The 22,808-nt window shown below is 31.5% G+C and overlaps 2 protein-coding genes across 2 annotated transcripts; one reads left to right on the forward strand and one right to left on the reverse strand.

The window, feature by feature from the left end:
• The first annotated feature begins 12,835 nt into the window (after positions 1–12,835).
• On the forward strand, positions 12,836–14,915 carry LOC133286628 (transcription factor bHLH18-like). The gene is made up of 4 exons (XM_061484065.1): positions 12,836–12,871; positions 13,057–13,641; positions 14,165–14,551; positions 14,820–14,915. The coding sequence occupies exons 1-4, from the start codon at positions 12,836–12,838 to the stop codon at positions 14,913–14,915; spliced, it is 1,104 nt and encodes a 367-aa protein (XP_061340049.1).
• Positions 14,916–21,740: 6,825 nt separating this feature from the next.
• On the reverse strand, positions 21,741–22,548 carry LOC133286629 (peptidyl-prolyl cis-trans isomerase CYP63-like). The gene is made up of 4 exons (XM_061484066.1): positions 22,422–22,548; positions 22,181–22,315; positions 21,976–22,101; positions 21,741–21,868 (listed from the first exon to the last, which is right to left on the reverse strand). The coding sequence occupies exons 1-4, from the start codon at positions 22,546–22,548 to the stop codon at positions 21,741–21,743; spliced, it is 516 nt and encodes a 171-aa protein (XP_061340050.1).
• Positions 22,549–22,808: the final 260 nt, after the last annotated feature.

A 22,808-nucleotide genomic window follows, 5' to 3' on the forward strand; every position in this document is an offset into this window, starting at 1 on the left:
TGGCCTGTTAGAAAAAAAATAAGACAACAAAAATTTATCCAAACAAAATATACAATCAACAATACTAGTAATTCCATAAATATTCATAAATTTAATGTATATCCAAATAGTATAATATATAACAAAATTATTCAAAAAGTCTGTTTAACTAAAAAAATAGGGGTGAAATGGATTGAGAGAAGAGAGAGGGCTATTACAAATTGTATAAAAAATATAAATAAAAATAAAAATTAATATACTAGGCCAGCCTGAGAGGCTCCAAGACCGAGCTTTTGAATTGGAGCATGAGGCCTTTTTACTAAACGAGCTTTTATACAAGTCCAAGCCTGGTTCAAACAACCAATATTAGGCATGTAAGCTCAGGCCTTCACAAGTCGAGCCAAAGGCCCCTGAAAGGCCCCTAGCTCGTTTATCACCCCTATATATATATATATGGGTGATTATTTTTCTTATAATTAGAAAATAATTTTTTCTCCTATTCACACATGAAAATAATGTTTATTAAACCCGAGCCAGATACCAACTTGGTCGAGGATTCGAGGTATTCGGTCACAGATTCAACCAGTCGGTTAAATTGAAATTATGTAAGAATATATAATAAATATATAAATAGAAATAATATGACAACCAAATATAATTTGGCTTAGTAGTTAGCGTATCACTTTCCTTCCCTAAGATGCTAAGCAATGTTATAAAACTCAACATTATCATTGACTCAGTCACGATACTGGGTGAATCGATGAAATTGGAAATATATAAAATATATTATTTATATTCAAAATTCCAAAAAATAATACACAATATAAGATACATAACTCTTTACTCATAATTATTTAAATTTAGTTGAAAATGCAATTTTTTAGTGATACCACTATTATCTAACCATACACTATTTTGATAATAAAAAATAATAAATTCATTATCGACTAAAAGTAAAAAAGAGTAAAGGTTGGTAATAGTCACAAAACCTCATATATTAGTTGATAATGTATTACATGTATAAATAAATCGGCTTGAAATGTTTAAATTTTGTACATATAAATTGCCTTGAAAATAAATACAAAATGGATGGTTAATAGCCAAGTGTATAATGAATTAAAGTGGTATAGCAATAACCCGTGATAGATAGTAGATATGACAGTTATTTACAGTTATTTTCTGTTATTTTAGCTTCCCTTTCTGCTATATAAAGCAGCCCATCATGTACTATTAATGTTAATCAAATACCAAATATTTCATTATCTTATTGCTTTTGTTTTCTCTTTGTTCACACCGTGTGTGAATAGTTCCTTTTCATCTCAAAGGTTTGATATCTCACATGGTATCAGAGCTTATCAACGATCCATGGATTCTGATCAATCATCTCCAAGATCCGCAACAAGCAATGAAAATGCAAAATCAGTCAAGCTCATTATGAAATCTTTCTCAAATCCCATTGCTGACAAGCTTGATGAAGAAAACTTTCTTCCTTGGGAACAACTTGCCCTTGCTTCAATACATGGGCACAACTTGCAGGATCATCTCAACAAAGACAAGATCCCCACCCGTTTTTCAACTCAAGAAGATAAAGAAAGTGAAAAAGAATCTGAAGAATATGCAACCTGGCATCAACAAGACCATCTTCTTGTATCCTGGCTGCTGTCCTCCAAGAATATATCCTTCAAAAACAGAATGGTAGGATGCAAATTCGCCTATGAAATTTGGACAAGGCTTCAAGTGTATTTTGCCTCACACACTCAAGCAAAAGTTAAACAACTGAAAAACCAGTTGAAGTCCATCAAGAAGAAAGGACCAGCATCTGAATATCTCCTTCAAATCAAGAAAATCATTGATTCTTTGGGAGCTGTAGGTTCTCCATTAACTGATGCAGAATATTCTGAAGCCATCCTTGATGGTTTGAGTGAAGAATATACTCCTCTCATCACTTCTGCAATGTCACGATTCCCACCCTTTTCAATCATAGAATTGGAAGCTTTTCTCCTTGCTCAAGAAGAAATGCTCGAAAGATTCAAAAAGACAGATTCTCTCCCTATTCAAGCAAATGTTACACAAACCAATCTGCAGCAAGAAAACAAGACCACCAACACTGAAGGAAGGTTCAACAGTAATGATGGAAGATCCTTTGGAGGAAGAAGAGGCAGAGGAGGCCGTGGCTTTAGAGGTGGAAGATCTCAAAGTCAGTCTTGGAATTCTTGGAATCAACCTCGCTTGCAATGTCAAATATGTGGAAGAGTAGGACACCCTGCTCTAAAATGCTTTTACAGATTTGATTCCAATTATCAACCATCATCTCACAGCACCCAGAATCAACAACCTCCTCCACCTCCACCTCCTTCATTCCACAACCCCAAGGCCTATCTCGCAGGACCAGCCTCTCTCACTGACAATTCTTGGTATCCAGATTCTGGAACTACCCATCATCTCACCAATGATTTTGGTAATCTCTCTTCTAGCTCTGAGTTTAATGGCTCTGAGCAAGTTCAAATTGGAAATGGCACAGGTATGCGTATTGCACATGTAGGAAATTCTTTCATATCATCATCTGCATCTCCTTAATGAAGGGAGGCCAATTAATGATGGGAGGGATCTACAGAGGTGATCAAGGCCAATTAATGATGGGAGGCTATGCATGAAAAGTTGGAGTGTGTTCAGCAAATACAGCAGTTATGACTTATGAGGGACCTTGAACGGACTTGAGTTTGCTGGGGAGAAAGGATATATACCAGAAAATCATTATGGAAATTAAGCGACTCAACAACATCCGTCACTCTATATACTTATCTTAAAGGGTAAGGTTGCTCCAGAAAGCCAATTAGTAACTTGAATTCAAGCTTGGCTATCTAAACCTTGGAACGTTCAAGTGCAACATGTTTATCGAGAGGCAAATACTTGTGCAGACTGGCCGACAAACTACCTGTTAATTAGCCCAACCATACAAGAGGACTATAAGTTCTTTGAATCTACCCCTCAAGACCTTAGTCTATTGTTCCTTGCGAATCTTTGTTAGGAAATTATAATTTTCTAATAATTATTGTGGGTCACATATTATATTAATAATTATATTGTGCTATTTATATATGTTGGGTAAATTAAAGTGATCAGTTAAATATTTTCAAATAGATTCCAAAGTGAATATAGGCTGAATGAGTGGATACAGGTGTTAGGCCAACTAAGTATAATGAGAGCTTATTGGCCCAACAATAAAGATAAAAACACTATAAGGGGTTATGGTCCCCAAGACGTCAAATTAACAACCCTAGTTTCTCTTCCCCATCAAGAGAGAGACGGCACACTAAGAAATTCGGTTGTAATGTGATTTGACTGAGGAAGACTACAAACCCCAAGAGACAAGATCAAAGTTATTCCGCTGCAATGGAGACAGGTATGCTTCCACCTTTATGTTGTTCTTATTTTTCTTTATGATTTGATATGATGGATCTTGGCTTGTAGGTGATAGTTATCACCATAAGGTTTAGAGGAATTAAAAAATTCCAACAATCTTGCCTCAGTTGGCAAACTCCGCGTAATTAATCTTTCTTGAGTTTGTTTTTCTTTTGTAGTTCTTTGCTCTCTGGCTTTGTGCCATTTATGTAACAAAAAAAAAGTGATAGCACATATATGGGGCCTCTGTTAACACTATCCAATTCAATCTTTTATTTTAATAAATGTTACGCCACCCTATGATAATCTCTGCAGTTTCCTAAGGAATTTTTGAATACCCCATTTAATCTTGTTTCTCGACGTGAATGGTGAACTAAGACAACAACTTTGGCAGCGACGAGAATATGTCCTCTAGAGCATGTCAAGAAGAAGGTTATGTTATGAAAGGATTTTTATCAATAAGAGTTAAATCTTGCCAATAGCAAATGTATCATTAAGAAATTTTTGTTAAGGAACGTTTGGATCTCAAAAGATGGCAACGAGACAGTACGTACAAGAATGCTTGTCGGAGCTCATCATTTCATCACTGGTGAGTTTTTCTAAACCGGCGAGTCACCGATTTTAACAAACTCAGCCGAGTCGCACTGATTTACTAATTTTTGGACTAAACCGGCCAGTCTAATCCAAATTTTACAACGCTTCATAAAAGTGGATGGACCATATTTTTTTTTTTCTCTCTTTTCTTTTTATTGGTCTCACCAACTTTACTTAATGTATAATTATTATCTATTAAAATAAAATAACTACTATAATCTAACACAAATTACAAATGTTATTTATCATGAAAAATATATGTAATTTACAAAGCATAATATATGTTGACGACATAAATAATAGATTTCATAACTAAATTTATTATTAAACACAATAATAAGGAGTGACATAACTAGAATAAATAAATAATAAAAAATAACATTAAAATAAAATAATTAAGATAATAATATTTATTTTAAAAAATTAAATATTAGCTTGTAAATACAGAGAGAGGGGAAGGAATTTAAAATTATAAGGTTTGAAGTGTATATACGAGAAGTGAGAGAGGGAAAAAAAAGATGAGAGGGAGGCAGACTCATTCATCTCCGTCTGTGGGATGGAGTTGAGGAGTTTGAGGGTATTTTTCAAAAGAAAAAAAATGTTTGTCCGTTTAAATGACACAACTTATATCATTTCATTCTCATAAAAAGGTGAAACTCACCTCTTTCTATTTTTTTGTTCACTCTCTCTTCTCCTTTATCTATCTCTTTCTCTCACTTAAAATGACACAACTTTATATACTTTAAAATGATACACACTTTTTCCTTTTCAAAATAAGAAAATGTGGGAAGGTAACTATCACGTGGATATCCCTTCCTCAAATATGGAATGACGTGTATGGTGTATATATACAAAATAATTCCAATGTAATTGTTAATTAGTTTTTTATAAATAATTTTTTAAAATATTAATTTGAAAAAAAAAGCCTAAGAAGATAATGACAAGTTTTCAGTTACTTTATAACCTTTTCACAGGTGTGAATGGTAATGCTTTTGGAATAGTAGATGGGGATTCCATAAAGTTTGAGATTTTTTTTCCGTGCTACAACAATAATGTAAACAAAATTTTGGTACTATGAATATCAAAGTGGTACTTCCTTTTATCACATTTGTAAAAAAAATAAATTATTTTTTTTAAAAATTTCCCACCATATTTTTTTTTTTTCAAACATGAAAAAAAGGAGTAATCATTTAAGATGTTTGGTAGGAGTAATTTTTTGAGATTTCCAAAAAAGTGATAGTAATAATTTTATTTATCCACCTTTGGTATAAGATTTCTAAATTTTTTCCTGTGAATATGATTTTTCTGGAATTTTATTTTGTGTATAATTTTTCTTCTAAAATGCAATGTAAGAATATTATTAAAGATATGATATTCTTGGAATTCCAAATGTTACGGAAATTTTATATTTTTTTTGGATAAAATTTTGATAATATTTTAACCTAGAAAATAATTTTTTTGATAACTTTCTCATCATACTCATAAAAATCATAATTTTCAGATATAAAAAATTTACCATACACTTCTTAGATAATCGTTTAGTACCAAAGTTTTGTTTCAATAATGTTATGTTCACATCTGAGTTTGACAAGAAACGAGAAAACACATGGACACCTATACATGCACGGCTCTAGATTGTAAGACTGAAAAGACAGTTGTGTGTTCATTCTTGTGGCGATGGTTCCACAAAAAACATGCACTGCAGAACAAGAAGGCTTTTTCTGACACAGTCAATGTCTTAATTTCTCCAACATATGAAGCAGAGGCATCATGTATCTGCATAGGACCCTGTTTGCTGAGTTTGGTGCCCATGGAATTCGGCCCATCTGCCGTAACCTTTTATACTTTCTGTTCAGATATTGTTTCAATATTAGAGAGTTATTATAATGTACAAGTAAAATTAACGACAGATAAATAATGAGCTTAACATTTAAGAACTTCTTATTTTTGGGCCGGTACAAGTTTATCTTTATTCATTTAATATATAGTTTTCTTTTATTTTTTTAAAGGTAAAAATATTTCTCTAGTAACTGGAGATAAAGTTATTTCTAATGAACTTAAAATGTTATCATTTTGGGGTTATAAAATTTAAAAATTATAATAATAAAGACTAATATAAACCTATAATATATTAGAATTAAAAAAACACCTTGATTTCCGTTCAAAACGACATCGTTTTAGGCTCATCGGAGATAACTGATCTCCATTGACTGAAAAAAAATCTTTACCCTTTTTAAAAAAACAAAGAATGATTTAATCGATTATGAATAGGTTGGTAAAGATCAACGACTCTGATTTGTAAACATGTGATACCATTGATTTTTTTTTATCTGACAGCTCTCGAATGAGGTGTCAAACTTCAAATTTGACACTGGTGTCAAAAGATCCTACCTCATATATATATATATATAGGGTAAATGATTTCTTCAGTCACCGCCAGTGAACTAAAAATGACGTCGTTTTGGGGCAGAAATTAAGGTGTTTTTGTAATTATAATATATTACAGGGTTATATTAGTCTTTGTCATTATAATTTTTTAATCTTATAACACAAAACGACGTCGTTTTGAGCTCACTGGAGATAACTTTATCTCCGATGGCTGGAGAAATATTTTTCCCATATATATATAGGGATAGGATATTGTGACACACAAATAATGTTACGCACAATGTTACGACCACATCTTAGCCGTTGATTTTCGCCAATCAACGGTTATCATTTTTCAAATCAAACTCATTAATTAATTATTAATTCGCAATAAATGATAACCGTTGATTGACGGAAATCAACGGTTAAGATGTGGTCGTAACATTGTGCTTAACATTATTTGTGTGTCACAATATCCTATCCCATATATATATATATGAAAAAACATTTCTATAGCCACTTCAGATAAGGTTATCTACAGCTACTCTAAAAACTACGTCGTTTTGATTAGTAATGATGTTTCTGTAATTTTAGGTGAAATAATGAAGGGTATTTTAGTAAAATGTATATGATAAAAAAATAAACAAAATTACGGAAACATCCTTCATTAATTCACCTAAAGTTACAGAAACACCATTCATTAATCAAAACGACGTAGTTTTTGGGTAGCTGTAGATAATCTTATCTAAAGTGGCTGTAAAAATATTTACCCCATATATATATATATATATATATATATATATATATATATATATATATATATATCTTTATTAAAAAACTTCTTTTTAGTGAGAAAAATTAATTTATACCCGTATAAGTATTAACATCTAATCTTCACAATTGATCTCATTTATATTAGTTATTCTACTTTATTAATTATATGAGACATTAGTTATTAACAGACAATTTGTCTTAGAAAGATTGAAGGAAAATTATTAATATTGTGGAGGATTATATCTATTTTTCTTCTTATCTTCTAAATGGTCCCTTTTTTAGTCATTTCTCCATATATCTCCCTTTATTTCTTTCTTTGCTGCTATTTTTTTCTTCTATTCTTTTATTTTATTTATCTTTTTTCTATATATATATTTTCAAAATTTTGTTTGAATTCACTACCACTCACCTCAATTAATTTGAAATAAAGGTATTATTGATATTGACAAATCGTTAATTGCAAATGGGATCAACTATTAAGATTGAGTTAATCCACCCCATATGTATATATATTAATAATATAGTATTTGATCCATCATTATTCCTAAAAAACATAATATGAAATGGTAATTAGATTAGATACAGATAAGAGCCACAGCTATCCAAAAAATAATAATCAATGTTGCAATAAATTATAAAACTATGGCACTGGAAAAAAAATGTTGAAGGAACTGTTGGATTTTTGGTTTAAATCCCATGAGTTATGAATAAGAACTAGATTGGAGAAGGGAGGTGAAAAGGGGTGGGGGGAAGAAGTCCCATATTGGACAAATAGTCTGGGGTTGGAAGGTATATAAGAATCCACCTCACCTATTAGTTTGCACCTTAGGGGCACTCCACTTTTGTAGAGGAGAGAGGATGCAAGTGCATCTTGGTCCACCACACATGCGCGCGTCGCCGTCGTTCGGCTCGGCACGACAAATAGTTGGACATTTCAACTATTTGTTGCTTCCTTCCAAAATTTGTCAAACCGACCTGTTTCTTCCCGCCGAATCAGTTCTTCTTTTTCATTTTCGATTTTGAACCGAACGCCGAATCAGTTCTTCTTTTTCATTTTCGATTTTGAACCGAACCGGGAAAATTGGTCGTAATTGTTCGCCGCCGTCAGTCACGACGATTCATCGTGGCTTTTCAGTGTCTATATAAAGACATTAACACCAATAGAAATTCATTCCAACAATTTTGCATCATTAATCTGCTAAATTTTTTTGGCACTGTGCATGCATTCTGCATCCATATAGTACTAGATAGTGTGATTCCTCATACATTCAGTTGTGTTCGTTTAGGCTCCTAATTGGTAGTGCCATCAATCCGGAGACGAAAAATTTGTTCTAGCCTGAAAGACAATTGTTCATGAACCTTTGATATCAGTGTAGAAGGAATAAATTGTCTTAAAGAGACAACAATGTTAGGCTCGGATTACTCTAGATACTGGCATATCACTTTTCCATTGATAGAGTTAGTCCATTCTTAAATTTTTAATTGCACTAATTACTATTTTTGGTATTATACACATATTCAAATCTATAGATAAATTTTCACCCAATGTCTTTTACCACATGAACAATAGAAAATAAACAAACTTCTATATTCTTCAAGTGTTGATAAATTTTCGTAATTTAGTGTTTATAAAAAAATAATTCTTTACGTCCTTATAATTTTACTAAATTGTTAAATAAGTTTTTATTTGTTAAAGTAGAGGGACCTATTAATTCAAAAACTTACATAAAATATAAGGACTTATTCAATAGTGCTATCTATCAAATTGATCTCTACAATTTATTTAAGATTTCAAATAAGCTCTCTAACGTAATAAAAGTTAACATAGTTTATAGGTAAAAAATAGAAGTATAACCCGTTAACATTTAACCTTAAAAAATGTCAAGGTTTTAAATTGAGGTTATATTGTACTTGTTAGGTTGATACCAAGTGTCGGAGCCGACCCGAAAATTTAGGTGGTGCCAAAAAATTTGACATATCAAATTATCAAAATATTTATCATAATTACACAAATTTATTAGGAAAAAAACTTATGAATTCTAACATAGTTATGTGAATTATGTATTAAATAATGTCATATAATATTAAAAATTCAAATGAACAATTGTCGTTGATTATATATCAAAGCAAAAAAATGTACTAACATTTTCGGTAAATATTTCAAACATAAGAATTTCACTTTCCTCCCACAATTTAATAAGTAATGAACTAAACATTATCCTAAGGATATGAAAACATACAAATATAATAACTATATGTATAATAAGCATTGTCCTTCGTCTCCTCTTTCATTATCTCTATTCCTTAAATTTTCAATATCTCATGTTAGAGAACATCACACTTGTTTGCAACAGTCATAAGCACGATGGAAAGTTCTCACATTTGGGAATTAGATTTTTGACTATCCTTTGTGTGTGCAATAATCCTAAACACAATAGTTCAATGGACCTTCATATTCCATAATTATAGTTTTGTTATTCATTTGGTTTCGTGATTGTTACTTTCAAAGGGTTAAGTGTTTGGTTTTTTAAAGGATACAAATTGTGTCCTTGTAGTTTTTAACACTATATCTTACTGGTAAGACATAGTTATAACATGAAAAGTTATTTATTCTCTCACTCTTCACGTCAGCTGAAGTGACTGAGGAAATAAAAAAAAAGTAATTTTTTATATTAAAACTATGTTTTACCGGAAAGATATATTTAGTGTCAAAAATTAAAAGGATACAACCTTGTGTCCTTTAAAAGGACAAATCATTTTTCCTACTTTTAAATGAGTTTATTTGGTTTAGTTGAGCCCAAATTTTGAAATAGATCAACTAATCATTTTTGTGATTAAATTTAGAAGTCTTTCTTTTTTAAAATAATAGGAGTAAGAATAAATAACATAATAGAATAAAGTAGGAAAAAAATAAATATACAGGATAAAAAATAAAAAAAGATAAAATACAAAAATAATCATACTATACATATTCCGTATTATTTGTTTGCATTTAGATGATTTATTGTTACTTTGTATTGAGTATTTGATTTTTTATTTAAGTAATGTCAAATTATAATTTTTATCTTAGTTATTTATAATTAATTATATAATAAGTAAAAAAACAAAAACAAACAAGCGCCAAGGCACCGGTTGACTTGCATGTGGCTACATCACTAGTTGATACCAGCTAACGCGATCCCTAATCACAAATGTTTTCGGTGATAAAGATGGGTGTAATATGTTAATGTAAGTCAATTATTTATGTAGAGATATAAAATGGAGAGTAACTGTGGCTAGAGTCTTAATTAGGCAAAAACTGAGAATCAAGGCGAAGGTATTGGACACGGTCGTGGTGACTTTATGTGGAGTGAATTCAATAGCATAATAGCTCTGTAATAAGTGTGTAACAGGTGTCTAGCTCCTCTATGGTTGCAAGTGGTTTATATATAGGTGGAAAAGATTCACCAATAATGAGCAAAAGAACGAGCCATAATCATTTTGTCCTTGTAAACCATACTAGCTGTGATACACTTACTTAATTCAGGGTGTGTTTGGTACAAAAGAAATTTTTTGGTATCCGAGAATCATGATTACTGGGAATATACTAGAAATTGAGTTTACTTGAAATATTACGAAAAAGGTGTTTGGTTCACCAAAATATTACCGGGAATATGGCTTTTCACCCTTTTGTCCCTTATTAATTAATTAATAACCATTTTGTTCCTGATTCGAAACTATCTATCAATCTGCCCCTCTTTAATCGACTACCTTGCATTTTTAATCGACTAAATGGCCAAAATAGGCAAAAATGGCTGTTAGGAGATTTAATCGACTAAATCTCCCTATTTAGTCGACTAAATCTCCCTATTTAGTCGACTAAATCTCCCAACAGACAACAAAGGAAAACAAGTCAGTATGATTTTTTAATCGATTAAGTAGGGAGATTTAGTCGATTAAATCTCCCAACAACCATTTAGTCGATTAAAAATGCAAGGTAGTCGATTAAAGAGGGGCAGATTGATAGATAGTTTCGAATCAGGGACAAAATGGTTATTAATTAATTAATGAGGGGTAAAATGGTCAAATAGCCCCGGGAATATTGGGTAAAGATTACTGATTCTATGTTTAGTTTAGAACGAAATATGACTTGGAATATGAGGTTATTTTACAAAAATAACCCCAAACTATTTTTACTTTTGTAATTGATAGATTGGGTCTAGGTTTTGATGTGTATTGCATTATTTTTGTCTCAAAAATTGTTGTTGTGCTTTTCCTTTACTTGGAGTTCTGAATTACTATATTATTTTTGGTAATCTGAATAGTGACTTTTCTTTGTAAATCAAATTACTTGTAAACCTTTGATATCCGGGAACTGATTTTTGTTACTTCTACCAAATATGGTAATTGACGTTTACCAAAGAAGGTTTACCAGTAATCTTTTTGATACCCTTGTACCAAACACACCGAGGTGTGAGATGTGTTATGCAGAAAAGTGAAATTCTTTGGAACAAAAATCTAATTAAGGGAAGAAATTTTTTTTTTCCGAAAATCATGATTATAAAAAATATGATGGGAAGGTGAATTTCTCCGGAATATGACCACAAAATTATTTAATAGACAAAAATATTATTGAGAATATTGATTCAAGTTTATTAATTCTATATTTGATTAATTGTTAAATATTATTGTGAATGCCAAACTTTTCCAATATCGGAGATTCCAAAAATATCACTCCCCTGGTGATTTTCTTGAATGTCATTTTAATTACTATACAATTTGTTCACAAATCAAAAATTTTCCTAGAAAAATCAGATTTTTTTTTAAAAAATTATTATTATTTTTACCAAATATGAGTAATTAATGAAATTCGCAATACCAATTTCCCGGAAATTAAAAAAAAAATCTTTATATCAAACGCTCCTAAAATATCACTTTAGCGATATAGGGATATTATCTCTCGTACGTATGAGCTTAATGGTCGATCCACTGAACGGGGCTAATGTGACCGGTCCCTAACAATTGTCATGCTAATTTGTAATTGAAAACTCTAAAATATATTATTTGGAAGCACTCTCACATAAAGCACTTTTATATTTGATAGAAGAAATATTTTTTTTTTATTTACAAAAAAAAAAGAAATATTTTTTTTATTGAATTTTTTTTTTTCGGAAATATGGTGGGAATTTTTTTTTCTCGGGTAAGTTAGGAGAAGGTGTTTGATAGGTCAAATTTTTTTCGAGAATGTTAGATTAATTTTATTGATGCTATGTTTGGTTGATTGTAAAATATTGATGAGAATCTGAATCAAAATGACAAAATTACCCATTATTGATTATAAAAAATTTCCTACCTCACTTTCCATTCATTTCAACTAAATTTTTTTTATACCATACACCTCTTGTTAAAATATATTCTGTGTCTTCAGTCTCAAAGTTGAGAGATGTGGGGGCATGTAAAATTGCTTGCAGCATTTTTCTTGTAAAAAGGATGGCACGTAACGTCACAGCCCCACCCTTGTGGTCCTTGCTCTTCATGATTACCCAATGATGAGCAGTACGTGGAGATCAATTGTAATCTAACGGTGGAAATAAAAGTTGCATGTTCAACGAGTCTTTTTGTATTCTCTCATCCTCCATTTCCCTTTATTATCCATATGATTCTTCTTCCAAACCGTATTCATACCCAACACTCAACCAAGTCACTATAGTTTCATTCTTCTTCATTTCATAGCCAATTAATGGAGGAGCCATGCCAGAATTGGTTCTCTGATATGGTAACTAACTAACCACACACATCTCCTACTCACACAATATCATATTATATATTTATATTCCACATATTCTTAAGCTTATTAATTAGAGTATATATAAATATATATATGTGTATAAGTTAATGTATATAAGATAAATTAAAGTTTAATGTGTATAGATTGGTGTTTTGATTTGAATTGCTCTATAGGAAATACAAGATGTTGATTTCCTTAATCAACACCATAAGATTGTTTCATTGGGTGATGAAGATCAGATCTTTCGAGAGATCATGCATCGGCCAGCTTTCTCTTCTGAAAGCGAAAGTCACTCTCCTACCAATCAAAATAAATCCGCAGCCGCTCTTGAAGGTGGCAACGGCTCAACCGTGGCCAAAAACAGCCGTGACAATAACTTGATGATGAAGGACAACAACAGCTCCAACAACTTCATCTTCTCTCAACATGCACTGGAGAAACCAGCCAATGCTACCTCTCCAACGGCTTATATTCTGTCCTTCGGTGACTCCACCGTAGTAGCAGCTACCCGCCACCAAACCTACGGCGGAAACCAGCCCTACCACGAGCAAGTAGGTTTCTCTGGTGGTGGCACATGTCCTCCTCCCTCTAAAGGGATCTCAGAAAAACTTGACTTAGAACCAAGGGTCAACCAAACAACAAGGAAGACTAGAAGCTCTGCAGAGACACTAGACCACATAATGGCAGAGAGAAAAAGGAGACGTGAACTCACAGAGAGGTTCATTGCACTTTCAGCCACTATACCTGGCTTGAAGAAGGTTAGTAATTGAGTGAATTAAGTCACATATATATTTTGCAATGGATTAATAAATCACATGTTAATGTGGAGTGTTTTTCACTTTGAAGTTTAATTAATTAATTTGGTTTCTGTTAACTATTCTACTTCATCAATTATTGCACTCAATATTATAAGATTTGGGTTCAATTCATGAGTCTACATATATATTGCTCAAAATAAATGTACAAAATAAACTCTATAAAGAGAAGCTACTTTATGGGAAACGCAGTTTCTTGTTAAAATGTTTTCTTTTGTTTCATTGGTGTTATCCCACGTGGAATGTCAAGTTGTTTGATTTAATGTGATTTTATATAAGACTTGAAGTTCACATTAATTTTGATGAGCAAGATCAAATTCATGGACATTTCATTAGAAGGCAAGGACCATATATATATATATTTTTAATAAAAGGTGCAAAAACAAAATAAAACTTTTAAATTTCTTATATAATATTATAATTTAAAATTGTAACTCAAAGAATGAAATGTTTTTATCAAGTCTAGATTGACAAGGCAACTATACTTAGCGAAGCAATCATTCATGTGAAACGACTTAAAGAACGTGTAAGAGAGCTAGAAGAACAAAGCAAGAAGACAAGAGTAGAGTCAGTGTCATTCATTCAGAAATCCCACCTCTCAACTGAAAATAAAGGCACCACCCTCTCTGGTGCAATGAACAGTACTGATGATTGCTATAGAACCAATGAAGCACTCCCTACAGTTGAAGCAAGAGTCTTTAAAAAGGACGTGCTCCTAAGGATTCACTGCAAGATACAAAGTGGCATTTTGCTCAAAATTTTGGCCCATCTTAAAAGTCTTGATCTCTCCACAATCAGCAACAGCGTCTTGCCATTTGGGAGTTCTACTCTTGACATCAGCATTGTTGCTCAGGTACACAACAATATAGCATTAATTAGTCTTTAAAGGAATAGTTATAATTAAGATCCAACTTATGTCTCTTAAGATTGTAGTATTGATGATTGTTAGGATTGTAGCATCATGCTACAATATTATAATGTTACAATCCTAACCATCATCAATGTTACAATCGTAACAATATCTCTTATCCACGAACAATTATGATCATCCAATCAGATCTTTTGTTAGAGAACATTATTATGATTTTGCAAACTGCTATAAGCCTTTAACTTTAATGCAGATGGGTGACAAATTCAGTGTAGCAATGGATGATCTAGTAACAAACCTTAGATTAGCCCTCTTGGAATCATCTGAAGTACAAAGTGATCCATGCTAGAGTATCAAACTATGAATTTATGCTGATCCAAAAATTCTGGAAGTTCTAGCTGCATGTCCATGAAGGTGTGATATAGCTTGGCTGTTGAATTAGGTTATTGTCATATAATTCATGAGGGAGAATCTTTACTACAGTTCATGAATGGAATGAATTACGGTTTGGTGATAGTGTCAAATTATGGCACTATCTTATACTACATTCTACAGATGATTGCTCAGTATAAGCATTGGAAGATATCTAGTTTTTCAACTTCGAAAGATTGCAAATCCCAGCAGATAGGCTTGCTCAGTTTGGTAAACTTGATGTCTTCAAGTTATTTGTGAAATAAGGAACACTTACCTGGCTTCCTTTTTTTATGTAATGGGTGCTGATGCTTTATAATTAATTAATAAAATCGGCATATTTTGATATTAAAAATAATAATGAAGTCCCTTAATTATAATTAAAGGATTTGGAAGTTTTGGAGAGTCATTTCTCTTTTGTAGTGAGTATTTGTGTGTGTGTCAATTATGTATTTTTTAACATGAATTCATTCTTATGCTTTATTGCGATATCCTAGCCTTATATTGATCAATGAAGTTTGTTTTATGAGTGTTTTTATTAATCTTGCATCCATTTATCTTTTCTAATTTTAAGTTTTAATGATAAAAGTTAATTTGAATAATTACTGTTATTGTTATAATTAACAAGTGAAGGATACATCAATGGTAATTTATTTTTAGATTTTATACTAACTTTAAAAAAGAAAATAAATGTGATTTTTTTTTGTTAAAGAACAATAAACATCGAGCGGTGTTTAATTGGATAAGGAATGATATATTTACAAACTTTTTATTTACAAACTAACTATGCTTTACCGGAAAGACACTCCTGAGTGAAGTCTTACTTGTAAGATATAGTATAGTTTGTAAGTTTGTAAAATTTTTTTTGTCAATGTAACCTTCCTCTTACTTGGATAAGTGAAATTTAAATATCTCCTGGTGTGCTAGAAAACGATTATGTTTAGGGGTATAAATGAGTCAGGTTATGCCGGACTTTAGTCTAAATGGGTTAGGTATATGTAAAATATTTCAAATTTGACTTTAGTTGTTAACTTTATACAAGTCAAATTATAGGTTTAGTAAGTGCATATATATATAGTAACATTTTTGTTAGAGAAGTATATATAAAACCATTAAAGTAGCCTCACCTAACAGCTTAAGCTTTTAGGTTGAAATGATTTTTGACATGGTATCAGAGCTGGAGTGACCAGGAGGTCATGAATTTGATTCTCGCCGCTCTTCACTTTCAGGTGGAATTAAGAAAAGCACAAGATATATCAAAAAATGGGTTTGTGTCATACATATTCACGTTTCAAATCCAAAGAGCTCTTGCGTGAGTGGGTGTGTTAGAGAGATACAAAATAATTAATTAAGTTTCACCCAATGCCTTAAGATTTTGGGTTGAAGTGACGCGTAACATGGTATCAGAGCCTCGAATCACGGATTCGATCCTCACTGGCCCCCATTTAGTTAATAATTAATTAAGTCTTGTTGAGTTTCTTAGCACATGTGGATAAGTCTGTGCTGTCCACCCTTCAAGCTAAGTGAACTCTCGTGTGTGAGAGGACGTGTTAGAGAAGTATAAAACCATTAAGTAGCCTCACCTCGAGTTGAAATGATTCTTTACAATTTTAAAACATTATCATAATTAATTTGAATGCAAAAGGTGAAGAGATAGAGGACGAATTAATATGCGTGTAATTGGAATAAAAGCCATATCCGACTAGACTATGTTTGTGCCATAATATGGAGTGGTAACCATATGGTGTCATATCGGTGGATGCACAATTGTCAGGATAACCATATGGTGTCAGATGGTTCAAGAAATTGAGAAGCTGCGAAACCCCACAGTTGGTTTTAGGGTTTTTTGATAGGGCTTTTTCTGTAATCGACATACTTTTTCATCCTCCAAATTAATAAGGGCAGGATATAATGCAACTCCAGTAATGTAGGCAACTGAAGAAAGGCTATTACAACTTTATCATATTGAAGAGGGTTGGTATACCTAGTCAAAGTTTTCGCTCATATTATCCTTGAGTTTAATTTTCCGATAACTTTTGATTAGTAGTGTTTTCTTGAATTTATTTACTCGAACTCTCGTAACTTTGCTAATTAGGATCGACTCGAATGGAATCCTTTGAGATCGTGCCCTTATTTGCTTCAAGAACTAAGAATTTCCTAATTCATAACCAATGTTATAATTATCTTTAATTGGTGAATTTTGGAACCAAAAGGGTAGAATTAGAAGTCTTTGAAATATTACATAGCTCTTGATATCACTTTGAAGGAAATGGTAGAGAAGGGAACACTCAAACTTTAATAGAAACTTACTCAATTTGATATTCTTGGTTTACTTGAATTTTCTTGGCTTACATAAAATGCGCAGATGCGAAACTATTTATAAGTAAACATGACAATTTTGTTGATGAACTTAATCCCAAAATATTCAATGTATGATGTATCTATATCTAATCTTCATTCAAGAGGTAACTATTTATATAGGAGTTAGAGTAAACTTGGGATGGGTTTTAGAGTCGAATAGAAAAATATTTTATAAAATCTCAAGAAATCATATAGCAGAAACAATCTGCACTCCTAGCTATTCGTGGTCGGTGATTTAAATAGCAAATTAGCTTGAGCTCAGAAATTAAAGTTGTTCTATAAAGTTAGGAATTTGAGCGTGTGGGATCCCAACTTTGTTTTGCTTCTTTGCGCTGCGTCCTTGGATTCAGAACGTGGCCCAGTAGTGTTTCTTATGCAGCTTGAATGTGGCAAGCCAACAAGCCTACACCTGATGGATTGGACCATATAGACCTGGCTAGCTTTCTTGTTCTTTTCTTATGTGGACTTGAGGTTCATTCGGATGGGAGCCCAACCAAGTTTAGGTTTTTACAATGACATTGCCACATTGGTATTGCCAAGTCAAGTTTACGTGCTATATCTCTTGTGCAAGAATGATTATAGAAAGAAAAAACAAATCATTTAATCATGGGAATTGTTTAAGAGAAAAATTTTTTATGTCATTTTAGATTCTAACCGTTGATTTTCATCAATCAACGGTTAAAATTTATTAAATTTTATCGCGAATTATTAATTAATCAATAATGCAATAGAGTTATCCTAATTAACATTGTTTAAGACATAGAATAGCCCGATATTATCGGAAAAATATGTAATACAAATACTATTATCATACAAAATATACATATATTTTAAATGTTTTCTTTATGGCTTTAATGTTTCTAAAGTGAATGTAGATAAGTTATCTACATTCGCTCTCAAAATGACGTCGTTTTGAATTGAAAAATTAAAAAACTGTAATAAAAAAGACTATTATAACTCTGAAATAAATTATAATTACAAAAATACCTTGATTTCCGCCTCAAAACGACATCGTTTTGGGCTCACTGTAGATAAGTTATCTACATTGACTGTAGAAAAAGCGAACTCTTTCTTTATTATTTAAAATAAAATTATCTTCTAAAGTCTCAAAATTAGAGATATAAATGAGTTAGGTTATATTAGACATTGAATAAGCCAGGCCCATATAAAGTTTTTTTGAACTAAATTAGCCCATTACTTTGTATATATTAAATTATAGGCCCGATCAGCTTTATATTTAAAAATAACCTAGGCTTACTAACCTATTTAAACATATCAAATATTTAATTCCCATCAAGAATTCAAAAAAATAAAATAAATAATAATATTATTTTATCATTTAAATAATTATTTAATATCATTTTAATTAAAATATATGATATGATATAAGCCTATGCATAAACTAGATCTTGTAAAAATAAGTTTACAACCTTTTTTTAAGACACGTACTGTTTTATTAAATATATTAAGTCACGTCAAATTTAAAGTAGACTGAAATATAGGCCCCTTATATATTTGCATCCATACTCAAAATGATATTATTGTGGATTATTATTAGAGAAACTTTTATCATACCAATATATATATATATATATATATGGAAAAATGATTTGTCATGTAAACGGATATAAGATTTTGTATAGTCACACATTTTTTTAATATGTACTACGGGTAATATATACATAGTTATAATATTAAAATTATTTTTTTAACTACGTACTACGGGTAGAACATAGTTATAATATTATGTACTACCCGTAGTATATAATTAAAAATGTGTGATTGAACAAAACCTTGTATCAAATGACATGACATCCACTTAACCCTATATATATATATATATATATATATATATGGGGTTTACATTTTTGCAGTTGTTGTACGTGAATCAATCAAATACTTGCCATATATATTTTTGAAAGCATTAAATGTGGAGAATCATAACCATACAAAGGATGAAAGCATTAAATGTGGAGAATCATAATCATACACCTGTCGTTGTTGTACATAAAGCGGCTGCAGAAATGATTTTATATATACATATATAGAAAAAAAGTATCTAATGTTACTTTGAACAGTTTTCACTTAAACGACGTCGTTTTGGGTCAAAAAAAATTTAAAAAATTAGAATGATAAATATTATTATATCTCTAAAATAAATTAAAATTGTAAATACACCATGATTTTCGCCACAAAACGATATTGTTTTGGTGAAATTAGAAAACATTGTCTAAAGAAATTTTAGAAAAAATAAACTTATATATATATATATATATATATATATATATATATATATATATATTGTAAGAGGGAGTATATTTCTCATATTATATGAAATAATTTTATCTCAAACAATAAATAAAAAATTAGGTGAAACCCATCTAAAAAAAATAGAAAAAAATAAAAGTAAATCTTTGTTACTTTTAATATGTGCATCAAATAAAATTATATCTTAAACTTATTTCGCATATATAATATTCTTATTCTCATTTTTTTTGGCCCGCACTCCCTCTATGTGCTTTGTTTCCAACCACAGCAGAAGCCTCAGACCTTGCAGAGTCAGGCCCATATGCTAGATAGAGACATTAATTATGAGAGAGGCCGCATTTATTGACGTGTTTGTCATTAGAATCAGTTTCTGATTTTTATTTCAATTTATAACCACTCCACCGTTTTGAGCTCAACTACTTTTGGGAATCTGCAAATTATCCAATTTTTATTTAATATTTTGAACTATCATTAATTTTATAAAATTATTGTGTATCCTCTGATGAGTTCTCTTAATTAATTATAATAAATATCAGTATTTTTTGGTATTTAAAATATTACACTTTTAATTATTAAATAACACTTTTTTTTTGTTAGAATGTGTAGTTTCAGTTTGGTATTTTAATCATGAACAAAAAGTATCTAATGTCACTTTAGATAACTTTATCTAATGTTCATCAAAACGACGTCGTTTTGAAGTTGAAAAATTAAAAAATTAGAATGATAAAGACTATTATAATCTTGAAATAAATTAAAATTACAAAAACACTATGATTTCCGTCCCAAAACGACGTCGTTTTGATGAACATTAGATAAAGTTATCGAAAATAACTTTAGAAAACACAAACTCTTTAATCATAAATAACATCGATGGTAGATAAAGCAGACACTTCGCTGCCAGGGTTTTTTTTTTTAAATATTAAGGGGACGTTTGGTAGAGGAGAAATTTTTTTTTGCCCGAGAATCTTGATTTTTAAAAATATGATTTTTACATTACGATAATATCCAAAAATTTAAAATTTAAAAAATCAGTTTTCCGAAAATTCTAACAAAAGTAACGTACCAAACTACCCCTTAAAGATCAGGCCGGGACTTTCATTTTCCTTATATAGCCAAGAAAACTTTTACAGTTGCAATCAATATAAGAAATGTTATTAAATTGGAGAGGGAAATTAACCATCAACAGGTCTGAAAGAGATGAAGTGATGTTAAATCGAGTTCGATTAGTACTAGATTGTTATCTATTTTCGAAATTTTTGTACCTATTGTATTCGTTCGCTTATTTTATTTTTATCATAGTTGTTAAAATCTCGATTTATCATTATGATTTTACGTTTTTATAATTTTTTTCATCAAAATGATCTTACCAATATTTCAAATGTTTTTACGTTTTTTACATTAGTATTTTACATTTTACGATTTTTTAATCTTTTCCAATTTTACTTAAAATCTCAATTTTAACAATATTGATTTTTATATATTCTTATATACAAATTCAAATGATTTAATTAGCAACATACGAGTTAAATAATCAGTAATCCAGTGATTTAATACTTCGACCTAATCATGGAATAATAAAACAATAAAAGTGGTGTGTTCAATGTGATAACTGAAATAGAATTTGGAAAGACATGGAGATACAATAGTCATTTGCCCATGGTCAATTAGTGGGGACTAGGGGTGGCAATTTGTGACACGACCCGCGAACCCGACCCGGACCCGACACGAAATTTTCGTGTATGGGTCAACCCGTTTAATAAATGGGTCGTGTTTGGGTTGGAAAAAATTAACACGAAAAAAATTATGTCGGGTCACGGGTCAACCCGTGAACTCGCTTTGACCCGTGAAAGGTCTGGTTCAATTTAAAGTTATTTTTTTAATAAAGAATTATTAAAAACGCCTTAGGGTTTCCGTCGAAGTATAAAAGGAAAGAAAAAAACGCCTTAGGGTTCCATTTAACGCGCAGCTCTCGCCTCTCTGCCCCGTCTCTTTGGTCTCGCCTCTCTCTCGCCTCCAGCGCAACGTCTTCTTGTTCGAACAAGGAATCAAACAAATCTGGTATGCATTTGTCACGGGTTTGAGCTTGAACCTTGTATTTTTTTAACACTTTGCACTAGAACTACTGCCACTAGCACTAGATCTCTTTGTGCATTATTGTCAGCATGTGTTTTACGACCAGAGTGATCAGCTTTCTCATCACCAGAACTACTGCCACTAGCACTAGATCTCTCACTTTCTTTATCACTTGAACCATCTGAGCTCCTGAAAAAGGGAAAGTAATTCAATTGAAGAAGATATCAGGCAAATTCTTACTGAGGCAGAAGCACTATAGGAAAAGGGGCCATGCTAAAGGCCAGTTGTAATCAGACCATCTGGACTTGGGTCTTGATCTTCTGCTTCTACCGTGCTGGCTTTTCCTTCTCTGCTTACGTCCAATTCTCCTCTTCTTCCCATGCTTGCGCTTATTTCTCTTCCTCTTCCTGTGTTTCCCATAACTAGAGGAACTTGAATCAGAATCCGATTCAGAATCCGAAGCTGAATCTGACTCAGAATCTGAGGAATAATTATCACTACCACTATCACTATCAGATGTTGAGTATCTCCTCCTTTTCTTCCTTGTGTCTTTGGAAGATTTTTTTCTCTTTACCCTTGATTTTTTGTCAGAACTATCATCAGAAGTTAGGGATTTCCCTGATTTTCTCCTTTTCACTAAAATGAGATACAGTTTATATATTAAAAACAAATGCACTTAGCAGCATATAGAAGTAACAAGGTTTATAATATATTTGTCAATGTCTATCCTTATCACAAGTACCTTTCTCCTTCTCGACTGTGAGCTGAATTTTTGTTTCAGACATTTCACCACAATCAATAATTTTAACTAGTTGGGTAGGTTTCCCATCAGATGTTCCCGCCTGCTCAATTTTCTTCAGAGTGTCCATTCCCTTGACAACTTTACCAAAAACAACATGCTTCCTGCAACATCATGCAGAAGACTTCACTGAACAAACCTCACCACTTAAAAAAGAAAATATTATCAACATAACAAGCCCAAACTTTCCATGTTTTGCATTGCAATTTGAGTTTGAAATGTTAAATCAAAATCGGTATACTCGTTTTCAACCACCTGTTGAGCTTGATATGTTGAACACTTTACAGGTACCTTTTTCCAGTCGCGGGTTTCTAAGGAACAGCCCTGCTT

The sequence above is a fragment of the Gastrolobium bilobum genome, unplaced genomic scaffold (assembly GCF_033153095.1).
Source record: "Gastrolobium bilobum isolate Gb01-03AN ecotype WA unplaced genomic scaffold, APGP_CSIRO_Gbil_v1 utg5155, whole genome shotgun sequence".
Taxonomy (NCBI): domain Eukaryota; kingdom Viridiplantae; phylum Streptophyta; class Magnoliopsida; order Fabales; family Fabaceae; genus Gastrolobium; species Gastrolobium bilobum.

Coding starts and splice junctions, on each gene's coding strand:
- LOC133286629 (XM_061484066.1), bottom strand. CDS start 22,548: ATGGACACTCTGAAGAAAATTGAGCAGGCGGGAACATCTGATGGGAAA. Junction 22,102..22,180: donor AACATCTGATAGTGATAGTG/GTAGTGATAATT, acceptor AAGTTCCTCTAG/TTATGGGAAACACAGGAAGA. Junction 21,869..21,975: donor TCAAGACCCAAGTCCAGATG/GTCTGATTACAA, acceptor TCCCTTTTTCAG/GAGCTCAGATGGTTCAAGTG.
- LOC133286628 (XM_061484065.1), top strand. CDS start 12,836: ATGGAGGAGCCATGCCAGAATTGGTTCTCTGATATG. Junction 12,872..13,056: donor AGAATTGGTTCTCTGATATG/GTAACTAACTAA, acceptor ATTGCTCTATAG/GAAATACAAGATGTTGATTT. Junction 14,552..14,819: donor ACATCAGCATTGTTGCTCAG/GTACACAACAAT, acceptor ACTTTAATGCAG/ATGGGTGACAAATTCAGTGT.